This window comes from Triturus cristatus, chromosome 8, assembly GCF_964204655.1.
Source record: "Triturus cristatus chromosome 8, aTriCri1.1, whole genome shotgun sequence".
NCBI classification, from domain to species: Eukaryota; Metazoa; Chordata; class Amphibia; order Caudata; family Salamandridae; genus Triturus; species Triturus cristatus.
The window spans coordinates 1121278563-1121302316 of record NC_140591.1 but is presented as its reverse complement, the minus strand read 5'-3'; the positions used below and the strand labels follow the sequence as shown (position 1 = coordinate 1121302316).

Here is a 23754-nt window from a genome sequence, read left to right as displayed (position 1 = left end):
CTTAAAATTCACCGAAAGAGGATACAACTGTGTAATTCACTCATCAATCACATCATTTTAACTCGTCGTTTCGTCATTCACCGATTTTAGAACTAGGTGCCAGGTGGTCCAGGCACTGAGCGAGCGCGCCAGCTTCAGTATGGAAACAAAATGTGGGAAGTGCAGATGTTCTGGCCAAAGCAGATTCTAAGCTCTCTTCCTGAACCTGATGTTTATGTGGGTGAAAGCACACGTCGAACACGTTCAAGTTTTAAAGCAGAGCCTCTAATGCCCTGGTCTAAACTGAATGAGGATGCTTTAGAAATTACGTTTGTCTCTTGAAAAACGTTCATAATTGTACTTGGCCTTTTCCATAGCCAAAATCCTCTGCAGGACAACTGAAATCAGTGCTGTGGGCCAGGCTTGGTGGGGGACGGGTCGTCGTATCCACTGTAGATATTAGGGAACTTGTAGCAGACATATCAGGCTGGACTTTTAGTCGACTTGCTTGTTTAAAATATTGGAGATTTGAAGTGTCAGAGAAATAAATATGGTCGTTTTGTGCTACTAAGCTACCTGTGGTACTCGTCACGCTTTTTGATCTGTCGTCTGACCAGAAGCCTGAGGTCGGCCTCCAGATGACGTCTGTCTCTTTCCACGTAAAAGTTGCCAAGGCTTACTGGCCATTCCTGCACCTATCTGGAACTCTCTGCTCTGCATCGCTGAAAGAAAGCCTCATCCTGTCTTTCTTCTGACCGCTTTATCAAGCGTTTACATCCTATTCAAGGCACTTAGGATAGGACATCCCTAGGCGTAGACAGTGCTCTATAGCTTCTTCCTGGAAAAATAAAGAAATAAGCAAAAGTTTATTAGTTTCGATGTTTTCTTTAACACTCTGTGTTGTGTGTCCATAATTGGCGTACGTCAACTGATTAATAGACCTTGCTAAGGCACATTATTGCCAGAAGCACAACATCCTGGCTAGAGATTGTGTTAGGTTTCCTTCATGATGGCAAACATTTTTCATTGTATGTGTTTGCAACGAAAATCCGGAGGGCCTTTGTAGTCAACATAGCTGTGCAAGTGTTTCCTGGACATATCTGAACTGCAGTGTGTTACTGATTGCTTCCTTCAGATTGATCCGGATTTGGTGGACCACTAACAACGGCCAACTTGAACTGCACACCACCAAGGTAGGGTCATTCTCAGGCTTTTTTCCAGAGGTTCACTTCAAAATGCAGCATGTTTTCTCCCGGGTTGGAAGGCGCTTGGGGCCAGATGTACGACCATTCAGTTTAGCGAGTTGCAAATTGGGTAGAATTGCAACTCGCTAAACGGAATATTCGGACATCTGGCCTCAAGCGCTTTCCAACCCGGGAGAAATTGCATGCCTCATCAATATTCATGAGGCAAGCGCAATTTGCGACCCCATTGGGAATGGCTAGCACTCACAGGGATGGTGGCCTGCTGGGGTCAGCAGACTACCATGTCTGGGACTGCTTTTTAAATTAAGCAGTTTTCTTTTTTAAATGCAGCCCGTTTACCATAAAGGAAAATGGGCTGCATTTAAAAAAGAAAAATGAAACTTTTCAGTTTCATTTTTTAAGGGCAGGCAGTGGTCCCTGGGACCACTGCCTGCTCTTAAAAAAAAATTTTGCACCCATTCACAAAGGGTAAGGGGTCCCCTGAGGATCCATTCCCGTTTTCGAGTGGTTTTACCACCTACTTGAAGTAGGTGGTAAACTGCGATTGTTTTGCGGTCGCAAAACAATCATACATTGCTGTGAGACTCGCTTTTAGGAAGGGACGCCCTTGGCACGCCCCTTCCGAATACCTATTTGCAAATCATATTTTGCGAGCCGCTAATCAGGTTAGTGACCCGCAAAATATGGTTTGTGCATGGGGCAGACCAATTTTACGGTCGCAAACGGGTTCCCGCTAAAATTGGTCGTACATCTGCCCCTAAATCCTTTGTTATGCAGAAGGTCTCCATTTGAAAAAAACACTTTACGTTCTTCCAGTAGAATAACGTCTCTAGACTGCTGTGCTGAAATGGTTGTCAAGAGCTGGTATGATTTTGGTGCCTCGGTTGACACTTGAAGTCTGCGGGCTAAGACATGAGTTCCCTAAAACGTTAACAAAAATGGGAAAAGGGGGTGAATGCTATAGCAGGAGTTCCCTCATCATCGCTGACCACTGGTCTAAGTGATGATGTTGGATACATTTAAGAAACATGTTTATCTTGTAAAAACCTTCAACACCTCCGGTTTTCCTGATGATTTAAAGAGGGGGGAAGCCAAGTAATACTTCACTAATAAGAACTTGTTTTTAGGTCAGGACGGTGACTGCTCCAGACTGTCAGAATTCATGCGATAACAAAAAAAGAGGATTCAAAGAGGATTCAAATTTTGATTTGAGCAGTAACTCGTCATCTATTGTATTTTTGCACTGGTGAAGGGGCTTCAAGAAATAGTCAATTTTTTCACCCACAATATGGAGCAACCAGTGCTCTCTTCCACACTAGTGTGCGTACCCTCGGGGACAGAAACTTTCACAACAGCAGTGATCAGTGTTGTTGGAATATCAGTGACCCCAACATCCACCATGGAAGAGACACCAACTGTCTACACAGCAGGCAGCAGAGGAGCAACAATTGCTGTAACCACTGCAAGAACTACAGCAACGACCACAGTTGCCACCTTGGTGTGAACAACATCAGCAATAGCAGCTGCTTACAGGGTAGGAACAACAGTAGTAAACACAGTTCTAACCATTAGAGGAACAACAATGGTCACTGCAGAAGCTGCCACTTCTGCTGCAACAACCACAACCCCCAGCAACAACTAATGTATTAAGAAATGTGATGGATGAAATGCTTGAATCGATGTCATCCACTGGTAAACACTAGGGACGCCCTCAGTCCATTGTTATTTTGCACACCACGCCACCTCAATTTGGAGCCAGTCATTGCAGATCAGTCTTGACCCTTCTCCAATGGGAACGGTCCAGCCTGAATTGGCAGGCCAGGCCCCCCCTGAACAATGAAATAAGCAATCCAGGACCAGTTTTGTCTTAGTTAGGGCTTATCAGCCAGGTAGGTATAGCTTGTTTCCAGTGACCGTGTGCTTGGGACTCACCTCTGGGCGTACCCGTCCCACTGAGGTGGCATGGTTTGCAAAATACTGATGGACTGGAATGCGGCCCAGAGTAATTACCAGGGGCCTAGATTAATACAAGCTTTCCATCCATCACTTTTTGTATACTTAAGTGCGTTACCCTCATTAGCAACAATGACTGTGGCAATAGGTGCAAGGACAGAAGGTACCAATGCAATGATGACTGCTTCCACAGCATCTGTAACAATAGCAAGGAACACAGTTGTATGTACAGCTGCCACCACAACAAGAATAGCAGCAGCAACTGTAACAAGGACTGCAGTTGTCACTACAGCAGGGATATCAAACACAACAGAAGGGGCCACAGTAGGAACCACTATTGTATCCACATCAGGAACCACAGCAACAACCACAACTACCACACCAGCAAGGACAACAGCTAATACCCCATTATTGCAACCATGACAACGGCAACCTCTGCCAGCACAGCAGCGACAGCAGCTGTTGCTTGACCCAGCAGTGGTCACTACCGACACCTTGACAGTGCAAGAGGTACCAGCAAGGCAAGGACAACAGTGGTGCCTAAGACTGCAACCACAGAATGGACAACTGTGTGAACAAAAGCTGCTATAACAGTAAGAAACATAGCAGTGACAACAATAGCTGTGATCACAGCAGCAACTAGAGTTTCAGCCACCAACAAAAATATGGGCCACTGGAACTTATTCTGCGCCACACTCTAGTCCATAATTCTTTGTTTATTGTTCCATTTCAGATGGTGACAGGCCATAAGAAAATAATCTTTAGTTCTCTTCTCATAGGAAAAGTTCAGCCTCCGCTGCTAAGCCATATAATGTCTGTACAGGAACAGAAGCAACCACAGACCAAATTAGTCATTTTGGGCCAAGTCATTAAGATACATTTGAGTTCTATTACACAGAGAGCCCTGGGACCATGTCTGTGTGCACTTTCTGAATGTAGGACGTCTCGACGAGAAAACCGTATGCACATACAGCCTTGCAAAAACGTGCACTGCCTGTTTGTGCCTCTTCTCAGTCCAGCCTGCCTTTTTCTGTGACTTTTTTGTCTGTTTCCTGTTTCTCTTTTTTAAATCTCAAAGCTTGCAGTTTCGTGTAGCAGGTTATACAGTTGACGCAGCATAAAAATGTGTGCACATTTGTGCATACCGGTCTTTGTTAGCAAATGAAAGCCAAACCTGTTGGTTAAGTCACATACTGGTTTGCTTTGTCAGCAGTTGTTAGATAGTGCTGCACACCACTTCTTCCATTTCTAAGAATTGTAAATAAATTTACCAATCCTAGAAGGATGAAAGGAGGCTTACTTGGCCTTAACGACATTCGGAATCTTGATCAACAGATCACAGCAGATGTCAGCAGTAAAAGTTAACTTACTGAGCCATCTTTCCAGACTTTGATAACAATTGGGTCAAGCTTCGGGCAGAATGATGCTTGCAAAAGTTGTGCGGCAAATAGGAATATAGCGAGGAAAAACACCACTCCATTCCCAATGAAAGTTTTTATCAGATTGAAGTACGAGCTTTGCTGCTACTATTTTCATAGCACACATTTCCCAGAGCCTGGACACTTTCACTTTCAAATAAGCTTCATTCGGCTAAAAAAATGAAACGATGAAAGCTCATCTATGCACAGTGCAACCAATAAAATACAAGATAAATAAAAGCCTAAGGAGACAGTGAAATATAATTCAGCCCTAATATACATACATGTGCAAATTCAGCTGATACAACACGGAGAGGCAATAAAAATACACTTCAACTCATATGGTGTTGTGGAAGTCTCATTAACGCAATTACAAGTACAGACAGAACAGGGTCAATAAAGCCTGCAAATATTTCTGGATGTCAGACAATGTAATCAATACCTTATCAGATTGCATTTTTTTCGTCGCTTCCCATGATTTCTTCATGGAAAATAGGCTTTTCTTCCAACTTAATCTTAGTTACAGAATGGGACAAAGCTGTTCTGAAATAACACTAATTGTATTGTCTTTGGTTTCTTTGTAGACATTGATGAGTGCAAGGAAACGCCTACCATTTGTGGAACAGCGCAATGCAGAAATCACATAAGCTCCTATTCTTGTCATTGCGACAAGGGATATAAATACAATGAAGTGGCCAAAGCTTGTGAGGGTGAGTATGATCATTCCTTCGTTTGCTTTTGACAATCACGCCTGCTTGATGTTGCTGGGACAGCAAATTCTGTTTGTGGCACGTTGTCTTGTCGTGCTGAGACGACTTCTGCTTTTGCGAAACATAACATCGATGTCATAGTCCAGTTTCGCTCTTGCGAGCTGGCTCCTCCATTTTTTTATTGAAGTTGCTTTGTCCCCTTGATAGCTCAGTTGAAGACACGTGCACCTGCTATGACTATTGTTGCTCTCCAGCCATGTTTCTTTTGAGAAGATCTTTGCCTGTTTACCATTTTTTTTATTTTTTATTTTATATAGCGTAAACTTGAAGGAAAGGTATCAGAGCGCTTTGGACGAGCACCAGTTGCTTTACAGACAGACGCATTCATTTTGTTTGGCATGAGGGAAATTAGGTGATGTGCCCAGAATCACAGGATGTTGAGCATCCCTGCCGAGCCTCGAACCCGATTCCCCAACTTCACGGTCGACTGCTCTAGCTGTTAGGCCACATCCTCTTGATACTTTTAATAAGTTAATGTCATTGCTTTATTTGTGCATTTATTTAGGAGTTATTTATTTTTCATCATTAGTCTTTAACCTAGAGAAGAGAGAAAGGCAGAAAAGAGAGAAAGAAGGAGGACGAGAAAGAAGGGAGGAAGGGGAAAATGCAACAAACAAATAGGATTTGGAAGAGACTGATAGAGAGATGGGAAGTGTTAGGCAGTACAAGAAAGAGGTGCTAGTTAAAATCAAGACTAGGTAGTCGTGGTAATTCGCAACCATGGCATTCAGACAGCGAGCGTCTGGGGAAAAAAGCCTTTTGGCCCCTGTGCTTTTTACTTATTTATTTATTTGATTATTTATTTCTGGGTTGTTGGCTTCTTTGTTTTATTTTTACTATTATGTATTGATTATCTTCAAAATAAATTTCTGACATTTATTTATTGAGCTGGCAGAAGCCTGGCCTACTTTTTCTTGTAACTTCTCTCTGGGCTTTTTCTCACAAAAATAATTGTTAGACCAAATTCTCACAGAACTTTACTATAATTGCTCTAAAAGCGCGTGTTTGTAAACTACTAAAATCTGTCCTGAAAACATTGTTGGTTTTTAACATAGCTCTCTGCAGAGAAGGATACTCCCAATATACAGTTTGGAACTGGGAATCATGACTGCAATGGGAGCTTCCTTCTACTGCTGCATCTCTCCTCAATCCTTGCAATCATCTCTCTGAGTAGTAGTAAATGGTAAAATATGTTTGAGGCATATGAGCTGCAGATCACACACTGTGCATAGATCACCATCTGGTGTTGGGCCCGGATGTTTGCACTTTGTTGTTGTATTGGAATAAGTCTTTGGAAGTCACAAGATAGGTGACTCCTCCTTTGGACTATAGTGCGCATGGGCATCGACTCCATCTTCAGATTGTGTTTTTTACGCCATCGGGCTCGGATGTGTTCGTCGCGCTCCAGTTCGGTGTTGTTACCGTTCTACCTTTCGACGCGCAATCCTTCACCCATTCTTCGGTATTGTTTCGAATGCGTTTCCCATTCGACGCGCATCTCTACAAACTTGAATTCTTCGATTCCGGTCGTCGACGCAGGCCTTCGGGCATAGCTGCGCCATTAGGCCTTTGGCTCACGGAAAGGACTCCTTTCAAAAAGTGTCCTCAATGTGGATCCAAGTTTCCACATGCCGATCTTCACAAGGTGTGTAACCTCTGCCTTTCGCCCGAGCACGAGGCCAAAGACTGTCCAGCTTGCGCCTCTTTCTGCTCCAAGAAAACAATACGGGATCGTCGAGTTCGAAGAAGCATGGCTCGATCATCAACATCGATACCGGACGATATCTTCCAAGAAGGCATCAATGTACCGGAGCAGGAGCAGATCGAAGAGGGCAACATTAGCAACTCCGAAGCCGACGACTCCGACGTCAAAGACATCACTTCAGGGCAGCGGGTCGTAAGTACTGACGTCGACCCCTCCCCCCCCACCCATTCACAAAAAGGCTTCGGTAACACCTTCACCTTTGGGCCTAGGTGCACACCGGGACAAAACTTCCCACGCCCCGCCTTCGGGCTCGGCAAAGAAGTCAATACATAAGCCTTCAGGCCACTTGGGATCGTGCCAGCCTAATGTCGGTGCCGAAACCCCATCCCCGGCACCAAAAAAGAAACCACTGCCTTTGTCCGCACTGATGCCTGCTTCCACATCGGCGCATTCGCCACCGAACTCCACTGGTACTGACTTTTCAGCTCCGAAAAAATCATCGGAACCGAGCAAACAACCGGTTCCAAAGACCACGGGCGCTCAGCCTTCGGATCCCAAAAAATCATTGGAACCAAACAAACAACCGGTTCGGAGGACCACTGACGCTCAACCTTCGGATCCCAAAAAACCATTGGAACCAAGGAAACAACCGGTTCCAAAGACCCCAACGGAACCCAGGAAAACTCCTGATTCCAAACCTAAGGAGCATAAAACGACTCCAAAACTTGTGCCACACAAACAATCGGAACCGAAAAAATCGGCACCGAAACAACAAACTCCAGAGGAGGAACTTTTTCGGCCTGATCCAACCCAAAAAACTCTCCAAATAGACCCCAAGACAGGTCAACTTATACTTAGTCCTTCCAGGAAAAGGAAAATGGACAAACCTGTACCAGCTCCACGCCCTTTAAAGAAGAGAGACATTGCCACTTCTCCTTTAAGAATTCCTTCACCACCTCCTCCACATCACATCACATCTCTCCTATCCCATCTCCAGTACCCTCACAATCTACTCCACCTCAGGATGATGAGGAAGCCTCTGGGGAGGAAGGGGATGATGAACCTTTAGGGGAACCTAGTCATCCTATTACCCCAGAGGACCCATGGGACGATTATGGCACATCAGATGTTCCTAATACACCACAAGATGAAATATACCCATCTAGACCATCCCCTCCAGAGGACACTATAGGATTCACTCAGCTCATACACAGAGCTGCAGAATACCATGGTGTGAATTTGCACACAGACCCTGTAGAAGAAGATTTCCTCATGGACACTTTTGCACCATCTCAAAGGTCCACTTCCATTCTCCCAATGTTAAAAGGGGTAATCAAACACGCTCCTGAAGTTTTTAAGGATCCTGTAAGGGCTAGAGTAATTAACCCCAGGGTAGAAAAGAAATACAAGTCTGCCCCAGCTGATCCCGTTTACATTAAAGGGCAGCTTCCCTTGGATTCCTTAGTAGTCTCAAATGCCAGGAAAAGGGCTAACTCCCAAACCTCAGGTGATGCCCCACCTCCTGATAAGGAGTCAAAACTGTTGGACGCATCTGGTAAAAGAACAGCGTCCCAAGCAGCCAACATATGGAGAATTGCGAACACACAGGCTTTGCTGGCTAGGTACAATACGGCACACTATGACGAGCTAGAGACCCTACTACAACACCTTCCAGATCAATATAAAACAAGTGCCAATGATCTCATCCAGGAAGGCAAACTCATAACAAATACCTCCATTTGATGTGCTCTGGATGCTGCAGACACAGCCTCCTGAGCTATTAATACCAGTGTCCTTTTGCACAGACATGCGTGGCTGCGCATTTCGGGGTTCAAACCAGAGGTTCAAACTACCATACTAAACCAACTGTTTGACCAGGAACACTTATTTGGGCCTAGTGTAGATTTATCTTTGGAGAAGATGAAAAAAGATACGGATACTGCCAAATCAATGGGAGCTTTGCAATCGCAAGCTCACAGACATTTCTTTTGTCGCTCCTCTTATAGGGGCGCCTCTAGAGGTTTTACCACTGATAACCCCTCCACTTCCTGCAAAAGTCACACCCAGACCTCCTCTACCAGAAGTTATTACAGAGGAGGCTAAAGGGGCAATAACAACAAGGGTAGATGGCAAAACTACCAATACTCGCACCGCCTCCACCCTCAAACAATGAATTCCCTCCACTCCCCTTGAACCACTCTACTCCAGTCGGGGGAAGATTGCTAGAGTTTCTACCTGTCTGGAACACCATTACCACGGACAGGTGGGTGAGACAAATCATCCAATCCGGTTATTGACTAGAACTCACTTCAACTCCCCCAAACATACCACCCAAACAGCGTCCAATGTCAACAGATTATTTAACTCTTCTAAAACAAGAGGTGCTTTCCCTCCTACAAAAACATGCAATAGAACCAGCTCCCATGCATCACCAAAACACAGGGGTTTACTCCCTGTACTTTCTCATTCCAAAGAAGGAAGGAACCCTGAGACCCATCTTGGACCTCAGACCATTAGACCTCTACATACAATCAGACCATTTCCATATGATCACTCTTCAACAGGTCCTTCCTCTACTCAAACAAGGCGATTTCCTTAGCACCTTAGATCTCAAGGACGCCTACTTCCACATTCCCATTCACACTGCTCACAGGAAATATATTCAATTTGTAGTGGACGGTCAACATTACCAGTTCAAGGTTCTCCCATTCGGAGTCACCACAGCACCCAGAGTCTTCACAAAGGGTCTGGCATTGGTAGCAGCCCACTTAATAAGGCAACAAATTCACGTCTTTCCATATTTGGACGACTGGCTCATAAAAGCCAAGTCGCATACCCAGTGTGTAAATCACACACACACCACAATCCAACTACTTCACGACTTAGGGTTTACCATATACCTCACAAAATCTCGCCTCCAACCGTCCCACATCCAACAATATCTAGGTGCCACAATAAACACCTCAAAAGGCCTTGCATATCCCAGTCCAACCAGGATAGCAAGCATGCAAACCCTTATAACAAAATTCCAGCTGCAACACTCACTTCCAGCTGGAGTGTTCATGCAACTAATAGGGATGATGGCCTCTTGTATATTCATAGTACCTCATGCAAGACTCCAGATGCGCCCCTTACAGGAATGCTTAGCACGTCAGTGGAACCAAGCTCAAGGTCAGCTAACAGATCTGGTGTTGGTGGATGGCCGCACACATTGCTGTCTGCAGTGGTGGAACACCCCAAACCTTTCCAAAGGGCGACTGTTCCTAGAGCCGGTTCCACAGATTGTGCTAACAGCAGACGCACCGGCTAGGGAGCTCATCTACTATATTACACCATACAAGGCAAGTGGACGCCTCAGCAAAAGCTACTCCACAATAATAATTTGGAGTTACTAGCAATCTTTCTGGCATTAAAATAATTCTAGAAACAGATATCCGGCAAAGCTGTCTTAGTCCGCACCGACAATATGACAGCAATGTACTATTTACAAAAACAGGAGGGGACGCACTCTCTGCAGCTCTCTCAACTAGCGCAGAGCATATGGAGGTGGGCTATTCCTCAAAACATATTCCTTTTAGCCCAACATCTTCCAGGAATTCAGAATCACATGGCAGATCTGTTAAGTCGTCAGACACAACAGATTCACAAGTAGGAACTTCATCCACAAGTTCTTCAACCGTTTTTCCAAATGTGGGGGCAGCCAGAGATAGATCTCTTCGCCACACATTACAACACAAAATGCCCAAGCTTCGCCGCCAGATATCCACACCCATTTTCCGAAGGCAATGAGATATGGATGAATTGGTCAGGCAGATTTGCGTACGCTTTTCCGCCTCTCTCACTCATTCCATTTTGGTGCGCAAGCTGCAACAACAGTCACTAACACTGACACTGATCCTAGTTGCTCCAACATGGGCCAGACAACCACGGTACACAACATTGCTGGAAGTATCAGTAGCCCCACACCAAAAACGACACCTCTCCCCACAGAACCATGGAGAGATCAGACATCCAGATCCAGCACAGCTCAACCTAGCTATCTGGCTCCTGAAGTCCTAGAATTTGGTTACCTGAATCTTCCACCTGATTGTATGAACGTTATCAAAGAGGCTAGGCGCCCCACCACTAGAGCCTGCTACGCAGCCAAGTGGAAAAGATTTGTTATATACTGTAACAACAACACCATCAATCCTCTAGATGCGTCCATTCAACACATCATATGTTTCCTGCTGCATCTTCAAAGATGTAATCTAGCATACACATCAATTAGATTACATCTCGCTGCCATAGCAGCTTACCTACAAAGTAGACAACATTTGTCATTGTTCAAGGTGCCTGCCATTAAAGTATTTATGGAAGGCCTCAAAAAAATAATTCCTCCCAGAGTACCACCCTCGCCAGTGTGAAATCTAAACATCGTCCTCACTAGATTAGTGGGTCATCCATTCAAACCTCTACATAAATGCGCGCTACAATTTCTTACATGGAAAGTCGCTTTCCTTGTGCCATTACATCTCTCAGAAGAGTCAGTGAGCTACAGGCACTAACCATTCAAGAACCATTTTTACAACTCCATCAAAACAGTGGTTATCAGGACAAATCCCAAATTCCTTCCTAAGGTCATTTCTCCCTTCCATCTCAACCAATCTGTTGAGTTGCCAGTGTTCTTCTCGCAACCACAAACAGTAGCAGAAAGAGCTCTTCATACACTAGACGTAAAAAGAGCACTCCTTTACTATATTGACAGAACAAAACCTTTTCGCACAACAAAACAACTTTTTGTATCCTTCTCATCATCACATAAAGGCAATCCCATATCAAACTCTGGGATTGCAAGGTGGATTGTCAAATGTATACAAATTTGCTATCACAAAGCAAAACGTACACTATCTATTCCCCCTAAAGCCCACTCTACCCGCAAGATAGGGGCGTCAATGGCATTTTTAGGGAACATTCCCTTAGATGATATCTGCAAAGCAGTTACATGGTCTACACCGCACACATTCACAAAACACTATTGTGTAGATGTGCAGGCAAAACAACAAGCTAGTGTGGGCCAGGCTGTACTCAAAACACTATTCCAAACTACTGCAACAGATACTGATGGTCGCTGCTAAGGAGGAGTACTGCTATGCAATCGATGCACAGTGTGTGATCTGCAGCTCATATGCCTCAAACAGAAAATGCTACTTACCAGTATGCATCTGTTATTGGCATGTAGAGCTGCAGCTTCACAAAACTCCATAATTTCCCTTCTTGGCGATAAAACAATCTGAAGATGGAGTCGATGCCCATGCGCACTATTGTCCAAAGGAGGAGTCGCCTATCTCGTGACTTCCGAAGACTTATTCCAATACAACAACAAAGTGCAACCATCCGGGCCCAACACCAGATGGCGATCTATGCACAGTGTGTGAATCTGCAGCTCTACATGCCAAGAACAGATGCATACTGGTAAGTAGCATTTTCCTTATGGAATTAAGTTTCAGCCGGCCCCTGCTGGACCACTGTTGTTGGATCTCTCCACTTATCCCCATTTTTCATTCTGTGTATTCCTGGGCCAAGGTAGGTGAGAGATTGAAGAAACCAGCTTAGAACTCCCCCTCGTAGATTTTGCTCTTTCCATCCTTCTCAGTTCCCATTCCTAATGGAAAGTCAACTTGCTGCTTGCCATCTTGAAAGGTAAAAAGTAAACCAATCCATTCTTTGCATAAGACTTTATATAAGATGCTTGCATCTAGGAACGCAGAAAGCCTGTTATGTCTGATGTTTTGTGTTTGCGACAATTCATCCCTTGACAAAGGGGTCCTATCAACTTGAAGAGGCTTGCTGGTATCTATAAAAACTGTCCAGGTATTCGCTTGCTGATGCCAGATTGATTGTTGGGTATTTTTTTTTTTTTTAACACACTTTATTATTTTATTGTTTTGTCGGCAGGGTATCAGCCACATCAGCATTACAGATAGGCATCCACTAATGATCGTTATAATAATAAATAAAAAAATAAAAAAATAAGCCAATAGAAAGGAGGAACAAGCCACAAGAAAAAGAAAATACATTGTACCCATTGTGTACAAGCACGGCCTTCAGGGCGTACATATGCAAGTAAAACCTAGTCTCGTCTCACTTTCCATTTTAGAAATATATAGTGCCCTTCATAGGGTACCTACAAACCTAAACCATTCGACTAACCTCCAGAAGTAGAAGATACTCTGAACATTTAACCTAATAACCCCCCCCCCCCCCACCCCGCTCCTCGGTCTCTAAATCTCCCTATAGTAACAGTGTATAAGGTCCCTGGTCATACATACTATCATGTGTCTAGTATCGTGTGGAATTGTTGGGTAGTTAAACAAGATCACACCTTTCTTTAAAATTAGAGAGCTGGTACTGACTGTTTTGCAGTGTGAATCTTTCTGGATTCACTATGCTGTGCATTATTCTGCGATCTGGTGGTTGGGTCCAGATTCGTAGTCTTTCTTTTTTTTTTTTTGTACTTTTCGTGACGTCGGCGTGCTTCCTGCGGAAGTCCCACCTTTGGGGCGCCATCTTCAGATTCTTTTTTCCGCTGTTGGGTCTGGATCGTCAACGAGAAGCTCCAGAGTTTGAACGAAGAAAGAAGAAGAGCACGAGTTTCATCGAAGAAAAATAAAGCAAAGACTACAGAGAGGAAGAACATAGAGCTGGGACGACGAAGAAGGAAGAGAACCTCGAAATCTTCGATGTCCAACGGAGAATGCGCACTCAGGAACTCTGAGCACAGGAATGGACAAAACACCTTTTAAATTCTGCCGTAACTGCCACCACAAATACGCGCAGAAGGACCAACATCCGGTCTGCAACCTTTGCCTGCCTATCGACCACGAGAGCAAGGACTGCAACGCCTGTTCCGCCTTCACGCCGAAGACACTCCGGGTGAGAGAGAGGCAGAGGAGAGCCAACTACAACATGGAAGGCAAGGATAAGGCCCCGTCTCTGTACGACCTGGGCCTCTCCACCGACGATGAAGACCACATCGCCGAGGGACCTGATGACTTCACGGTCGCAGAGACCGATAAGAAAACGTCTGACAAGGTAGGAGAGACGTCGAGCACAAAACCCCCGAAAGGGCCCCGAAAACCAGACACTGACTCTTGAAAACCAGAGTCTAGGTCCTCGAAAGGAACACCGGCGCTGAAAATTTCGACGACCGCGAGTGGATCCAAGGACGAAAGGCCCAGCGGATCCTTCGAGAAGGACTCCCAGGTGCCGAAGACCGCCGAAAAACAAGGTTCGTCGAAACAGACCCACGAGGTGGGGCGTTCGACCACGAAGGACAAGGCCGCATCGACGCAAGCTCCGTCGAAAAGACCAGCGCTCGACGCCGAACATGCCTCCGAAATGGAGAAGAAAAAGAGAAGGCTCGAGGGGGAGATGGAGAGTATCCTTCAGAGGAAGAAGGAGTTCGACGAGAAGATGAAGAGATTCACAATCCCAACGAAACCGGCGACGGTCCTCGTCGAAGTCGAGGAGCAGGAAGAGTTCGACGCCGAAGAGCAGTCGAAAGCTCCTGAAGAAGGGGAAGAAGATCCCTACTATGAGGGAGAAGAAGAGGAGGAGGAGCAGTCGATCTACGGCTTGGCACTGTCGACGACGCAAGAGCTGGAATGGCAGGACCTTGACGCTGAAAATCCAGAAGAGCCCGTGGAGACCTATCCTTCGAGGCCTTTGCCGGCAGATGATATTGGGGCGTACAACATGGTCGTCAAAAGCGCGGCTGCAGCTTTTGGCGTGAAACAAGAGGAGGAAAAACCGAAAGCAGATTTTCTACTCGAAACACAGCTACCCATCCAAACTAGGAGCCAGTTCCTCCCCATACTCCAGAGTGTCATGAACCAAGGGAAAGAGGCGTTAAAGGACCCAGCAACATGCCGATCCATCATGCCCAGAACAGAAAAGAAATACAAACACTCCTCACAGGACCCTCCATATATCAAGGGATCGGTCACTGCTGACTCCATTATTGCATCCACAGCCAGAAAAAGGGCCAATGTCCCGGCGACCTCGGGGCCACCTCCTGACAAGGAGAGCAGAAGGATGGACCTCACTGGAAGGAAAATAGAGAGGAACGCTGCAAAGCACTGGCGCATGGCGAACTCAAATGCGCTACTGAACAGGCACCAGTACCAACATTGGGACGAGATGGGGGACCTAATCAAGAATCTCCCCGAACAATACCAACAAAGGGCTTCCCATCTAGTGGAAGAGGGGAAGAATATAGCAAACTCATGCCTTAAGACAGCATTGGACGGGGCAGAGACGTCAAGCAGACTGATGGCGATAGGAATCACTGAAAGGAGGCAGGCCTGGCTCAGAATTTCAAGATTCAAACAAGAGGTCCAAAATAATATACACCCCTTTCAACGGAGAAACACTGTTCGGGGCACCGGTGAATGAGAAACTCACCCAACTCAAAAAAGAGAATGAGACAGCAAAGTCCATGGGGGCCCTGCAATTCAGGGGTATGCGAAGAGGTACCCCGACTCGGAGACCTAACGGAAGGGGAGGTAACCAGCCGGGAACATCACACCAAACTTTCCAGCAAGGCCAGCAAAGCGAGAGCCACGGCCAACAGGGGCAGCAGAAACAAAACTGGCAGTACCAGCCTCGAGGCCAGTCCTTTCGCAGTAGGGGGAACGGACGAGGACAAAGAAGAAGAGGGGGAAACCAACCCACCTCAAAGTGACTTCGCACGGAGAAGACGGCTCACCCACAAGATACCTCCGAGGGTGGAGCACAAAAAGAACAAAATGAGGGGGGTACACGAACCAAACGCCTACGAGCATGCAACACCAGTAGGCGGAAGACTGAGGCTTTTCCTTCAGGAATGGCAAAGAATAACTACAGACAAATGGATACTCAACATCATACAGTACGGATACTGCATAGAGATGGAAAGGAGCCCTCCAAACAGAAAACCAAAGAGAAGGGAACACTCAGGACAGGAGCTAGCACAACTCGCAGAGGAGGCACTACAGCTACTCCAAAAGGAGGCCGTAGAACCAGTACCATTCAAGGAGAGGAACAAAGGAGTGTACTCAAACTACTTCCTGGTACCAAAGGTGGACGAGACACTAAGACCCATCCTGGATCTACGGTTCCTAAACAAGTACGTAAGGACGCAAAAATTCAAAATTACATCCTTACAAGAACTACTCCCACAGATGGGAGACGGAGACTTCATGTCCACAGTGGATCTCAAAGACGCCTACCTGCACATCCCAATGAACAGGCAGCACAAAAAACTGTTAAGGTTCACAATCAACAAAGATCACTACCAATTCACAACCCTGGCATTCGGCCTGAAGTCCGCACCAAGGGTTTTCACAAAATGCCTTGCAGCAGTAGCAGCGTACCTGCGGAGGGAAGGGATTCATGTGTATCCTTACCTCGACGACTGGCTAATAAAAGCAAGTTCACGCAAAAAATGCGAGGAACACGCACAGCGGGTCACAAAGACACTAACAAACCTGGGGTTCTCAATACACTGGGGGAAATCCTCAATGAAACCAGAGCAGGTGAAGATATTCCTGGGGGCACAGATCAACACCATAGACAGAACGGTGATGCCCAGCGAAAAGAGAACAATAGCCCTGCTGAAGGAGACGTGCCTCTACCAGAAGGGGCAAGCTCTGACAGTGAGAACAGCGAGCAAGATCATGGGGATGATGGCGTCATGCATTCACCTAGTCCCCAATGTACGCCTTCACATGAGACCATTCCAGGAATGGTTGCAACAGCAATGGTCACAGGCAAGCGGAAGTTGGGAGGATCTAGTGGTTGTTACGCACGCAGTGCAAGAGGAGATAGCATGGTGGAACAGGGAGAACATAACTATAGGAAAGCCCTTGACACCACCAAGCCCAACTGTGACCATCACCACAGACGCATCCCAGATAGGATGGGGAGCACACATGAACAAGCTCAGAGTGAGGGGTCTGTGGACTCCAGCAGATGCGGTCAGACACATCAACTACTTGGAATTGAAGACCGTACTGCTAGCCCTGAAGGCCTTCCAGAGGCAGCTTTACAAAGAAAAAGTGTTGATACAGACGGACAATACTACAACAATGTTCTACATCAACAAGCAGGGAGGAACACAATCGTTCCCCCTTTCCACTCTGGCACAGGAGATTTGGAGATGGGCCATCCCACTCAAAATAGACCTGCTGGCCATAAACCTACCAGGGAAGGACAATGTGGAAGCAGACTGGCTCAGCAGGCAGACCTCGGCATCCCAGGAGTGGGAGCTCAATTATTATTATTATTATTATTATGTTTCTTATATAGCGCCGGAATCGACCCCCGAAGGGGTATCTCCGCGCTTGCCTTGGGAACCCGTCCTGGCTTTTCCCTGTGAGATAGCCCCTACAGGGCATCCCCAAGGTGAAAGCCAGGCATCCCGCCGCGGGGGGCCGTTGTGGAGATTAAGCAAGCTTAATGCCCAGAGTTGCAGAGTGTGAACCCATGATTACGTCAGGCACCGAAGCGAGAATTATCGAGTCCATGGACATTTGAGCTCAAGACCCTGCCGCGTCGGAAATTGAACCCTGGTCCCGGGTCTGACCTCTGCTTCAGGGTCTGCCTGCTCTAACCAGTGAGCCACACTTCTCCACTCAATGGACAGGAAACGCAAAGGCTATTCAAAAGGTGGGGTACACCGACAATAGACCTGTTTGCAACACACCAAAATGCAAAATGCCGAAACTTCGCATCCAGACAACCAGAAAAACAATCCCAGGGGAATGCCCTATGGATAAGTTGGTCAAGGACATTTGCCTACGCTTTTCCACCAATACCACTGAAACATAGGGTACTCAACAAGTGCAAGATCAGCAACATGACACTGATCCTATTGGCACCACAGTGGGCAAGACAGACATGGTACTCACAAATAGTGGAAATGGCACAGGGTCCTCCACACAAATTCGCAAAAAGAAAGGACTTGCTCTCCATGCAGAACGGAGAGGTTCTACACCCAGAGCCAGAGAGCCTCTGACTGGCGGCTTGGCTCCTGAAGACATAGAGTTCGCACACCTTAAACTACCTCAAAGCACTATGCGAGTGCTGCGGGAGGCAAGGTGACCAACAATACGGAAATGCTATGGGGAGAAATGGAAAAGGTTCACAATGTGGTGCAGCAAAAATAAACTGCTAAATAAATTGACAAGGGAATCAACGGTGCTTAGATACCTCACACACCTACTAAAGGCTAAACTATGCTCATCCTCGCTAAGGGTCCACCTAGTGGCGATCGTAGCTTACACACGAGGTGAGATGGGAGGAAGTTTCTTCAAGAAACGAACTACATATCCAATGAATAAAATTGTGATGTATTGAATTCAGAATATTGTTTATGTTTCATTTCAACTGAGAATTCAAAGTTCAGAAGCTAAATGAACTGAGTGGTTTATAAACTTGAAAAAAATCTTGGAACACCCAGCAGCAACAGTGCACTGAGATAGGGTCCCACTGACCCTTTATTTGTTGTGTATAGACTTGCAAGTATTGACTGTCACTTGCCTTCTCAGCAGCACGCTTTGGTTTTAAAAAAAAATGAACTATCAACTAAATTGATGTCTTTATAAAAAGTGAGTGCCTCCTCTACCCATTTTGTTGTTAGGAAGTTTCTTTACGTCACGAGTAGTAAAGAGATTCCTGGAAGGGGCAAAAAGAATAGCGCCACCAAAGAGGATGCCGCCACTGGCATGGAACCTCAACATAGTCCTTACGGAACTTATGAAGGCACCCTTTGAACCCATCCACAAGGCCTCGCTACAAATGCTGACAATGAAAACAGCCTTTCTGGTGGCAATAACATCACTACGCATAGTAAGCGAACTACAAGCGCTAACGCTGCAAGATCCGTACATCCAAATACACAAGGACAGAGTCGTAATGAGAACTGACCCACACTTCATGCCAAAGGTGGTGTCGGCAGTCCATATGAACCAGACAATTCAAATACCAAGTTTCTTTCAGAACCCAGCAACAAGCGCAGAAAGAGCCCTGCACACTCTAGACGCTAGAAGGGCGGTGATGCACTACATCGAGAGAACCAAGGAGCACAGGAAAACCAAGCAGTTTTTTGTGTCCTTCGCAATGAGCTTCCTGGGTAGACCAGTGACAAAAGGCACCATCGCACGATGGATCGCACTAACGATACAATTCTGCCACAAACAGGCAGGGCAAGAGCTATCGGAGGGGCCACGGGCCCACTCCACAAGGAAGAAGGGAGCAACAATTGCCTTTCTGGCAAACACACCCATTCAAGACATATGCCTGGCGGCAACATGGGCATCAGTGCACACGTTCACTAAGCACTACTGCGTGGATATACAGATGAACAAGGAAGCACAAGTAGGACAGAAGGTGCTTCAACATATATTCGACGACCAACGCTCATCTTCCACCCAGCCGCCACAAAGATAACAAACCGCTACAAAATCTATGCACAGCATAGTGAATCCAGAAAGATTCACGCTGCAAAACTAATAGTTTCTTACCTGTCGGTGTAGTTTTGCAGCTTGAAGATCTTTCTGGATTCACTAGCGAACCCACCCACCTCCGCCAGGAAGATGAGGCAGGAGAAAGAGGTGGAAGGACAAAGAATGAAAGAACAAGAAAATACTGAAAGGATATATAAAAGGGAAATTACTAGAACGCCTAGGGTTAAAAAAAAAAAAAGAGAGAGAAAGGGAAGAAAGAACCCGAAGATGGCGCCCCAAAGGTGGGACTTCCGCAGGAAGCACGCCGACGTCACGAGAAGTACACCAAATGGTGGGACGTCGACGCCCACCTGGGCTACAAAAAAACTGAAAAAACTAAAGAAAGACTACGAATCCGGACCCAACCACCAGATCACGGAATAATGCACAGCATAGTGAATCCAGAAAGATCTTCAAGCTGCAAAACTACACCGACAGGTAAGAAACTATTCGTTGTTAGAGGCATCATGAAGTTAAATGGTGCATTCTTAAGTTACAGTCGTCCATTTGAGGCTCCTTCAGCACATAAGAGAAACTAAAACGCATCTGGTGCACTGGCACAGACATCCAAGGTCAGGAAGCTTCCAGATTGAATACATCTAGGACAATTACTTAGTCTCTCACGTCCGGCCAACAATATTCTAACTTGGGATGCTGGCGTTGTTCATTATGGATGAATCTTTGGGCTCTTTCCCAAATGAAAATATAAACTTTGTTTAGGGTATTATTTTAGTTAACGGTTGTTCTTTGCCCTTTATTTTTCTCTAGCATGCTTTAAATGTTTTTGGAATAAAACTGTATATATTTGCTCTGTTTTGTCTATCATCCAGTTTTTTTAAAAACCTTTCCCCACATCTTTTAACAAATTGAGTGTACTCCTTTATGCTTAGACCCTTTCTTTTTATTAAGTCTACTGTTTTACTTGGTACATTTTAACTTGTTAAGTTGTATAATCTCTTCAGACTGGTCTGTGCTTTAGAAAACTGTAAAATAAAATGTAAAAATGACTAGTCCATGAAACTATTTAGAATGGTCCTGCAGCCAGCTATGTTCTGAGGACCAGTATTTGGAAATCTATCAAGACAACCTATCTAAGGAGAATTTTTGACACTTTTCTTTGAAAAGCTGATTCAAGCACTGCTAGCCAGGGAAGCATAGGTAAGTGCCTGCTTCCCCTTGTTAAAACTATAAGGCAGATGATTTGTTGTGTTACTGGAGTTTCTCCTGCCTTGTTTGAATTAGTCCAGATATTAAAGAGGAAAACCTTTGGAAGCCTTAAGATCTCATTGCCCGTTTTGTAAAAGTTGAAAGGTTGTTTGGCTACTTTCCACGGGTCAGGGATTCAATCCAGCAGTCTGACTTCCCTAAATGGATCTGCAAACCTCATTGTTTGTGCCTAGTCAAAATATGTGCCAGACCACAGTCTAACAATTTGTTTACCCAGAGAATCATGAGTTGCCTGCCAACATAACTGGCAACAGTGTTTCATTAGTGGGGCATCCTTCATCAGAAGAGAATCCTTCCATGCATGAATATCTCTGGCACAACACTAATGAGGCTCTAACCAGAGAATGGACCACTTGGTGGTTCTGCTCTGCCCTAATGTAGGCTATGTGGTGGGACATTTTCTTCCATGTGGCTAACTATTTTTCTTTGCCATTCACTTAATTGAGAATACAATACCACTGCTTGCTTTGTTCTCCAGAACAAAGACAGCTCCTTTCACTGACTGACCACATTTTGCCAAAGGTGCCCATGGTGTGTTATAATCAGTATTTTACGTTCTTGAAAAGTTGTACCTCATCATGTAGTGGTAGTTAAAAGCAAGTTTCTGTCTTCCTTTAATCCCATCATTTATTTAAGCTCTACTAGACTATTTTGACTATTAAATTATTCCTGATATTTTTGAATGCTATTTACTCATGTTAAACCTTGTTATTAAATTAACTAGGCCCAGCTCCCAAACTCTATATTAATGTGGAACCTTATGCTTGACTTTGTATTGATATCCTAATCCTTGGTGGCATTAAACGTACTGTTGTTTTGTGTGTGACTTTATAAGACTGGATTAGGTGAGTGTCCAGTTTACAGCAAATTAAAAACCATTCTAGCACTCGTATACACCCACAGCTGCAGAAAAGCTCATTTGATTTAACATCAATCCCTGTTTGGAGAAAAACCGAAACAGAAATAACACTGGAGCAAATTGTAAATGATATGATGTTTGCATTTGAGATTCTAGACCAACGCCATTTGTAAGGAAGTAGCAGCCTTTATTACCTTTATCTTTGGTCCTTGATAGATGTGGATGAATGTGAGGATAAACCGTGTGAACAGACCTGTGTCAACACACTTGGAAGCTACAGCTGCCACTGTGATGGAAGAGTCGGTGTCAAGCTAGCCCGTGACATGAACAACTGTGAGGTATTTTTTGCGTGTGTATTTTATTATTTTATCACTACTTTTTTGGTATGAACCTAACTAAAAGCTATGGGGGTGCTCATCACACAACACAAGCGAAATCAGATACGCGGGCGAGGCAACAGATATCACTAGCTCTATGACACCTAAAGAGGGGTTAGCAACAAAAGGCCAGACATTTTTTAAGTAAATGGCATTTTATCATCGTCATTAGCAGTCACTTTTGCAATTTTGAAAATAGCTTGTGTCTTTGTTCTCGGTTTTGCTTAAGGTAAATGTCATTGAGCCTCTTGAGACAGTGAATTTGTTTTGTAGGCTGTGACAGGTATAATGCTTCAAGTACAATTCAGAAAGATATAAAGTTGACTCTCGCCTCTAGTGACAGCCTATAAGCATTCATCAGACTGGTGCAGTAGTTCATGTTGCTAATTGGTCTCTAATAAGCAGGACCGGACTGGCCCAAGAGGGCACCGGGCGTTTTCCTGGTGGGCTGGAAGGGTGGGGTGCTGGTTTATGACCCGTGGTGGCCGGTTTTGCAGCAGTGCTGCAATATCGGCACTCTGTATCAAAAGCATTAGCGGTGCTTCTCATTAGCACCCCAGCTACCTCACTCCCCTCCCCTGCCACTGGGGTCCGTCAAGCAGATTGCCAGGGCTGGTTGCTGCTCCCAGTCTGGCCGTGCTAATAAGTATGGTAGCTTCCAGCTGGATACAAAGTGTTTTGGTTAAAATGTCATTACCACTGTCAATGTGTGACATGAGTAGTTTGTGTTATTTGTTAGAAGCCTTCAAATTGGCTAATGTGATTTATTTGTGTTAAAGAACATCTGTGCACTCACTAGCTAAAGTCTGAATTGGTTTATTTCCAAAAGAATAAAAAAATATTATCTGTAAATCACAGATTTCGCTGACCAGGGGGTCCTCAGCAACCTTAACAAATAAGTGAGCTGAGTAATGGCAGGGCACGACTATTTAGGGTTTCACATACAGGCTTTCAATGAGAATCACATGACATAATAAAGAAAGGGAATACACAGGTGCGGGGGGCTGAGATCATGAGAAGGAAGACAAACTTCCAATGTAACAAGAAAGTAGAGTTTTCAGCTGAGCAAGCTAATCTACACATTCTGACCTGGGGTGCCAAGAAGTGAAAGAGATGCTCAAAACATCATAGACAGCCACTTCCTTTGAGAACAGTTATTATAAGAAAAAAAGCACAGCTTTAGTGGTTACAGTTACACGGATGTAGATATACATTTATCATTCACATTTGTTTCTTAGGTGCAGTTGGTACTGTGCATATTTATTTAATGCACAAATATGGTCCTTTGGAGTTTTATTGGCATTGAGGGTGAGTCTTATTGGGCATGTACAAGAAACTATTCCTTGAAATTCTAACATATTGTTCATATGGATGAGAGAGAATAAGTTGTGAACAAGCACAGTCATTACAGCCGCCTGCACTAATACGTGGTATACTCAAAAATCCTGTGCACTGTGAATGTTTATCAAAAAGCTTAAATTATAAATACAATCATTAATGGTCAGTTAATTAGACTGTCCAGTTGCTGTTGAAGGAAACCAACAATTTAATTCTGTATTGTGCCATCACTTCATGACTTGTACTGATATTTGCCAAAAGTTAAGGCATAGGACCTGATTACAAGACCACCAAACCCGTTGTGGCGGTCCTGCCACCACCAAATTGTGGCATGGTGAGCTGCATTACAAGCCGCTGCAACGGCCAGAGATCTGTGATCCTGTAGCAGTGGCGCAG

At 45.0% G+C, this 23754-nt stretch overlaps 1 protein-coding gene across 2 annotated transcripts in view; it reads left to right on the top strand.

The window, feature by feature from the left end:
* The window catches only part of GAS6 (growth arrest specific 6), a 290215-nt gene that overhangs the window by 188215 nt on the left and 78246 nt on the right, over positions 1-23754 (top strand). For both annotated transcript variants that reach the window (XM_085622736.1, XM_085622737.1), the window contains exons 7-8: positions 5140-5265; positions 21860-21981. In XM_085622736.1, coding sequence (XP_085478862.1) covers positions 5140-5265; positions 21860-21981 — 248 coding nt within the window. The remainder of the gene's footprint in view (positions 1-5139; positions 5266-21859; positions 21982-23754) is intronic.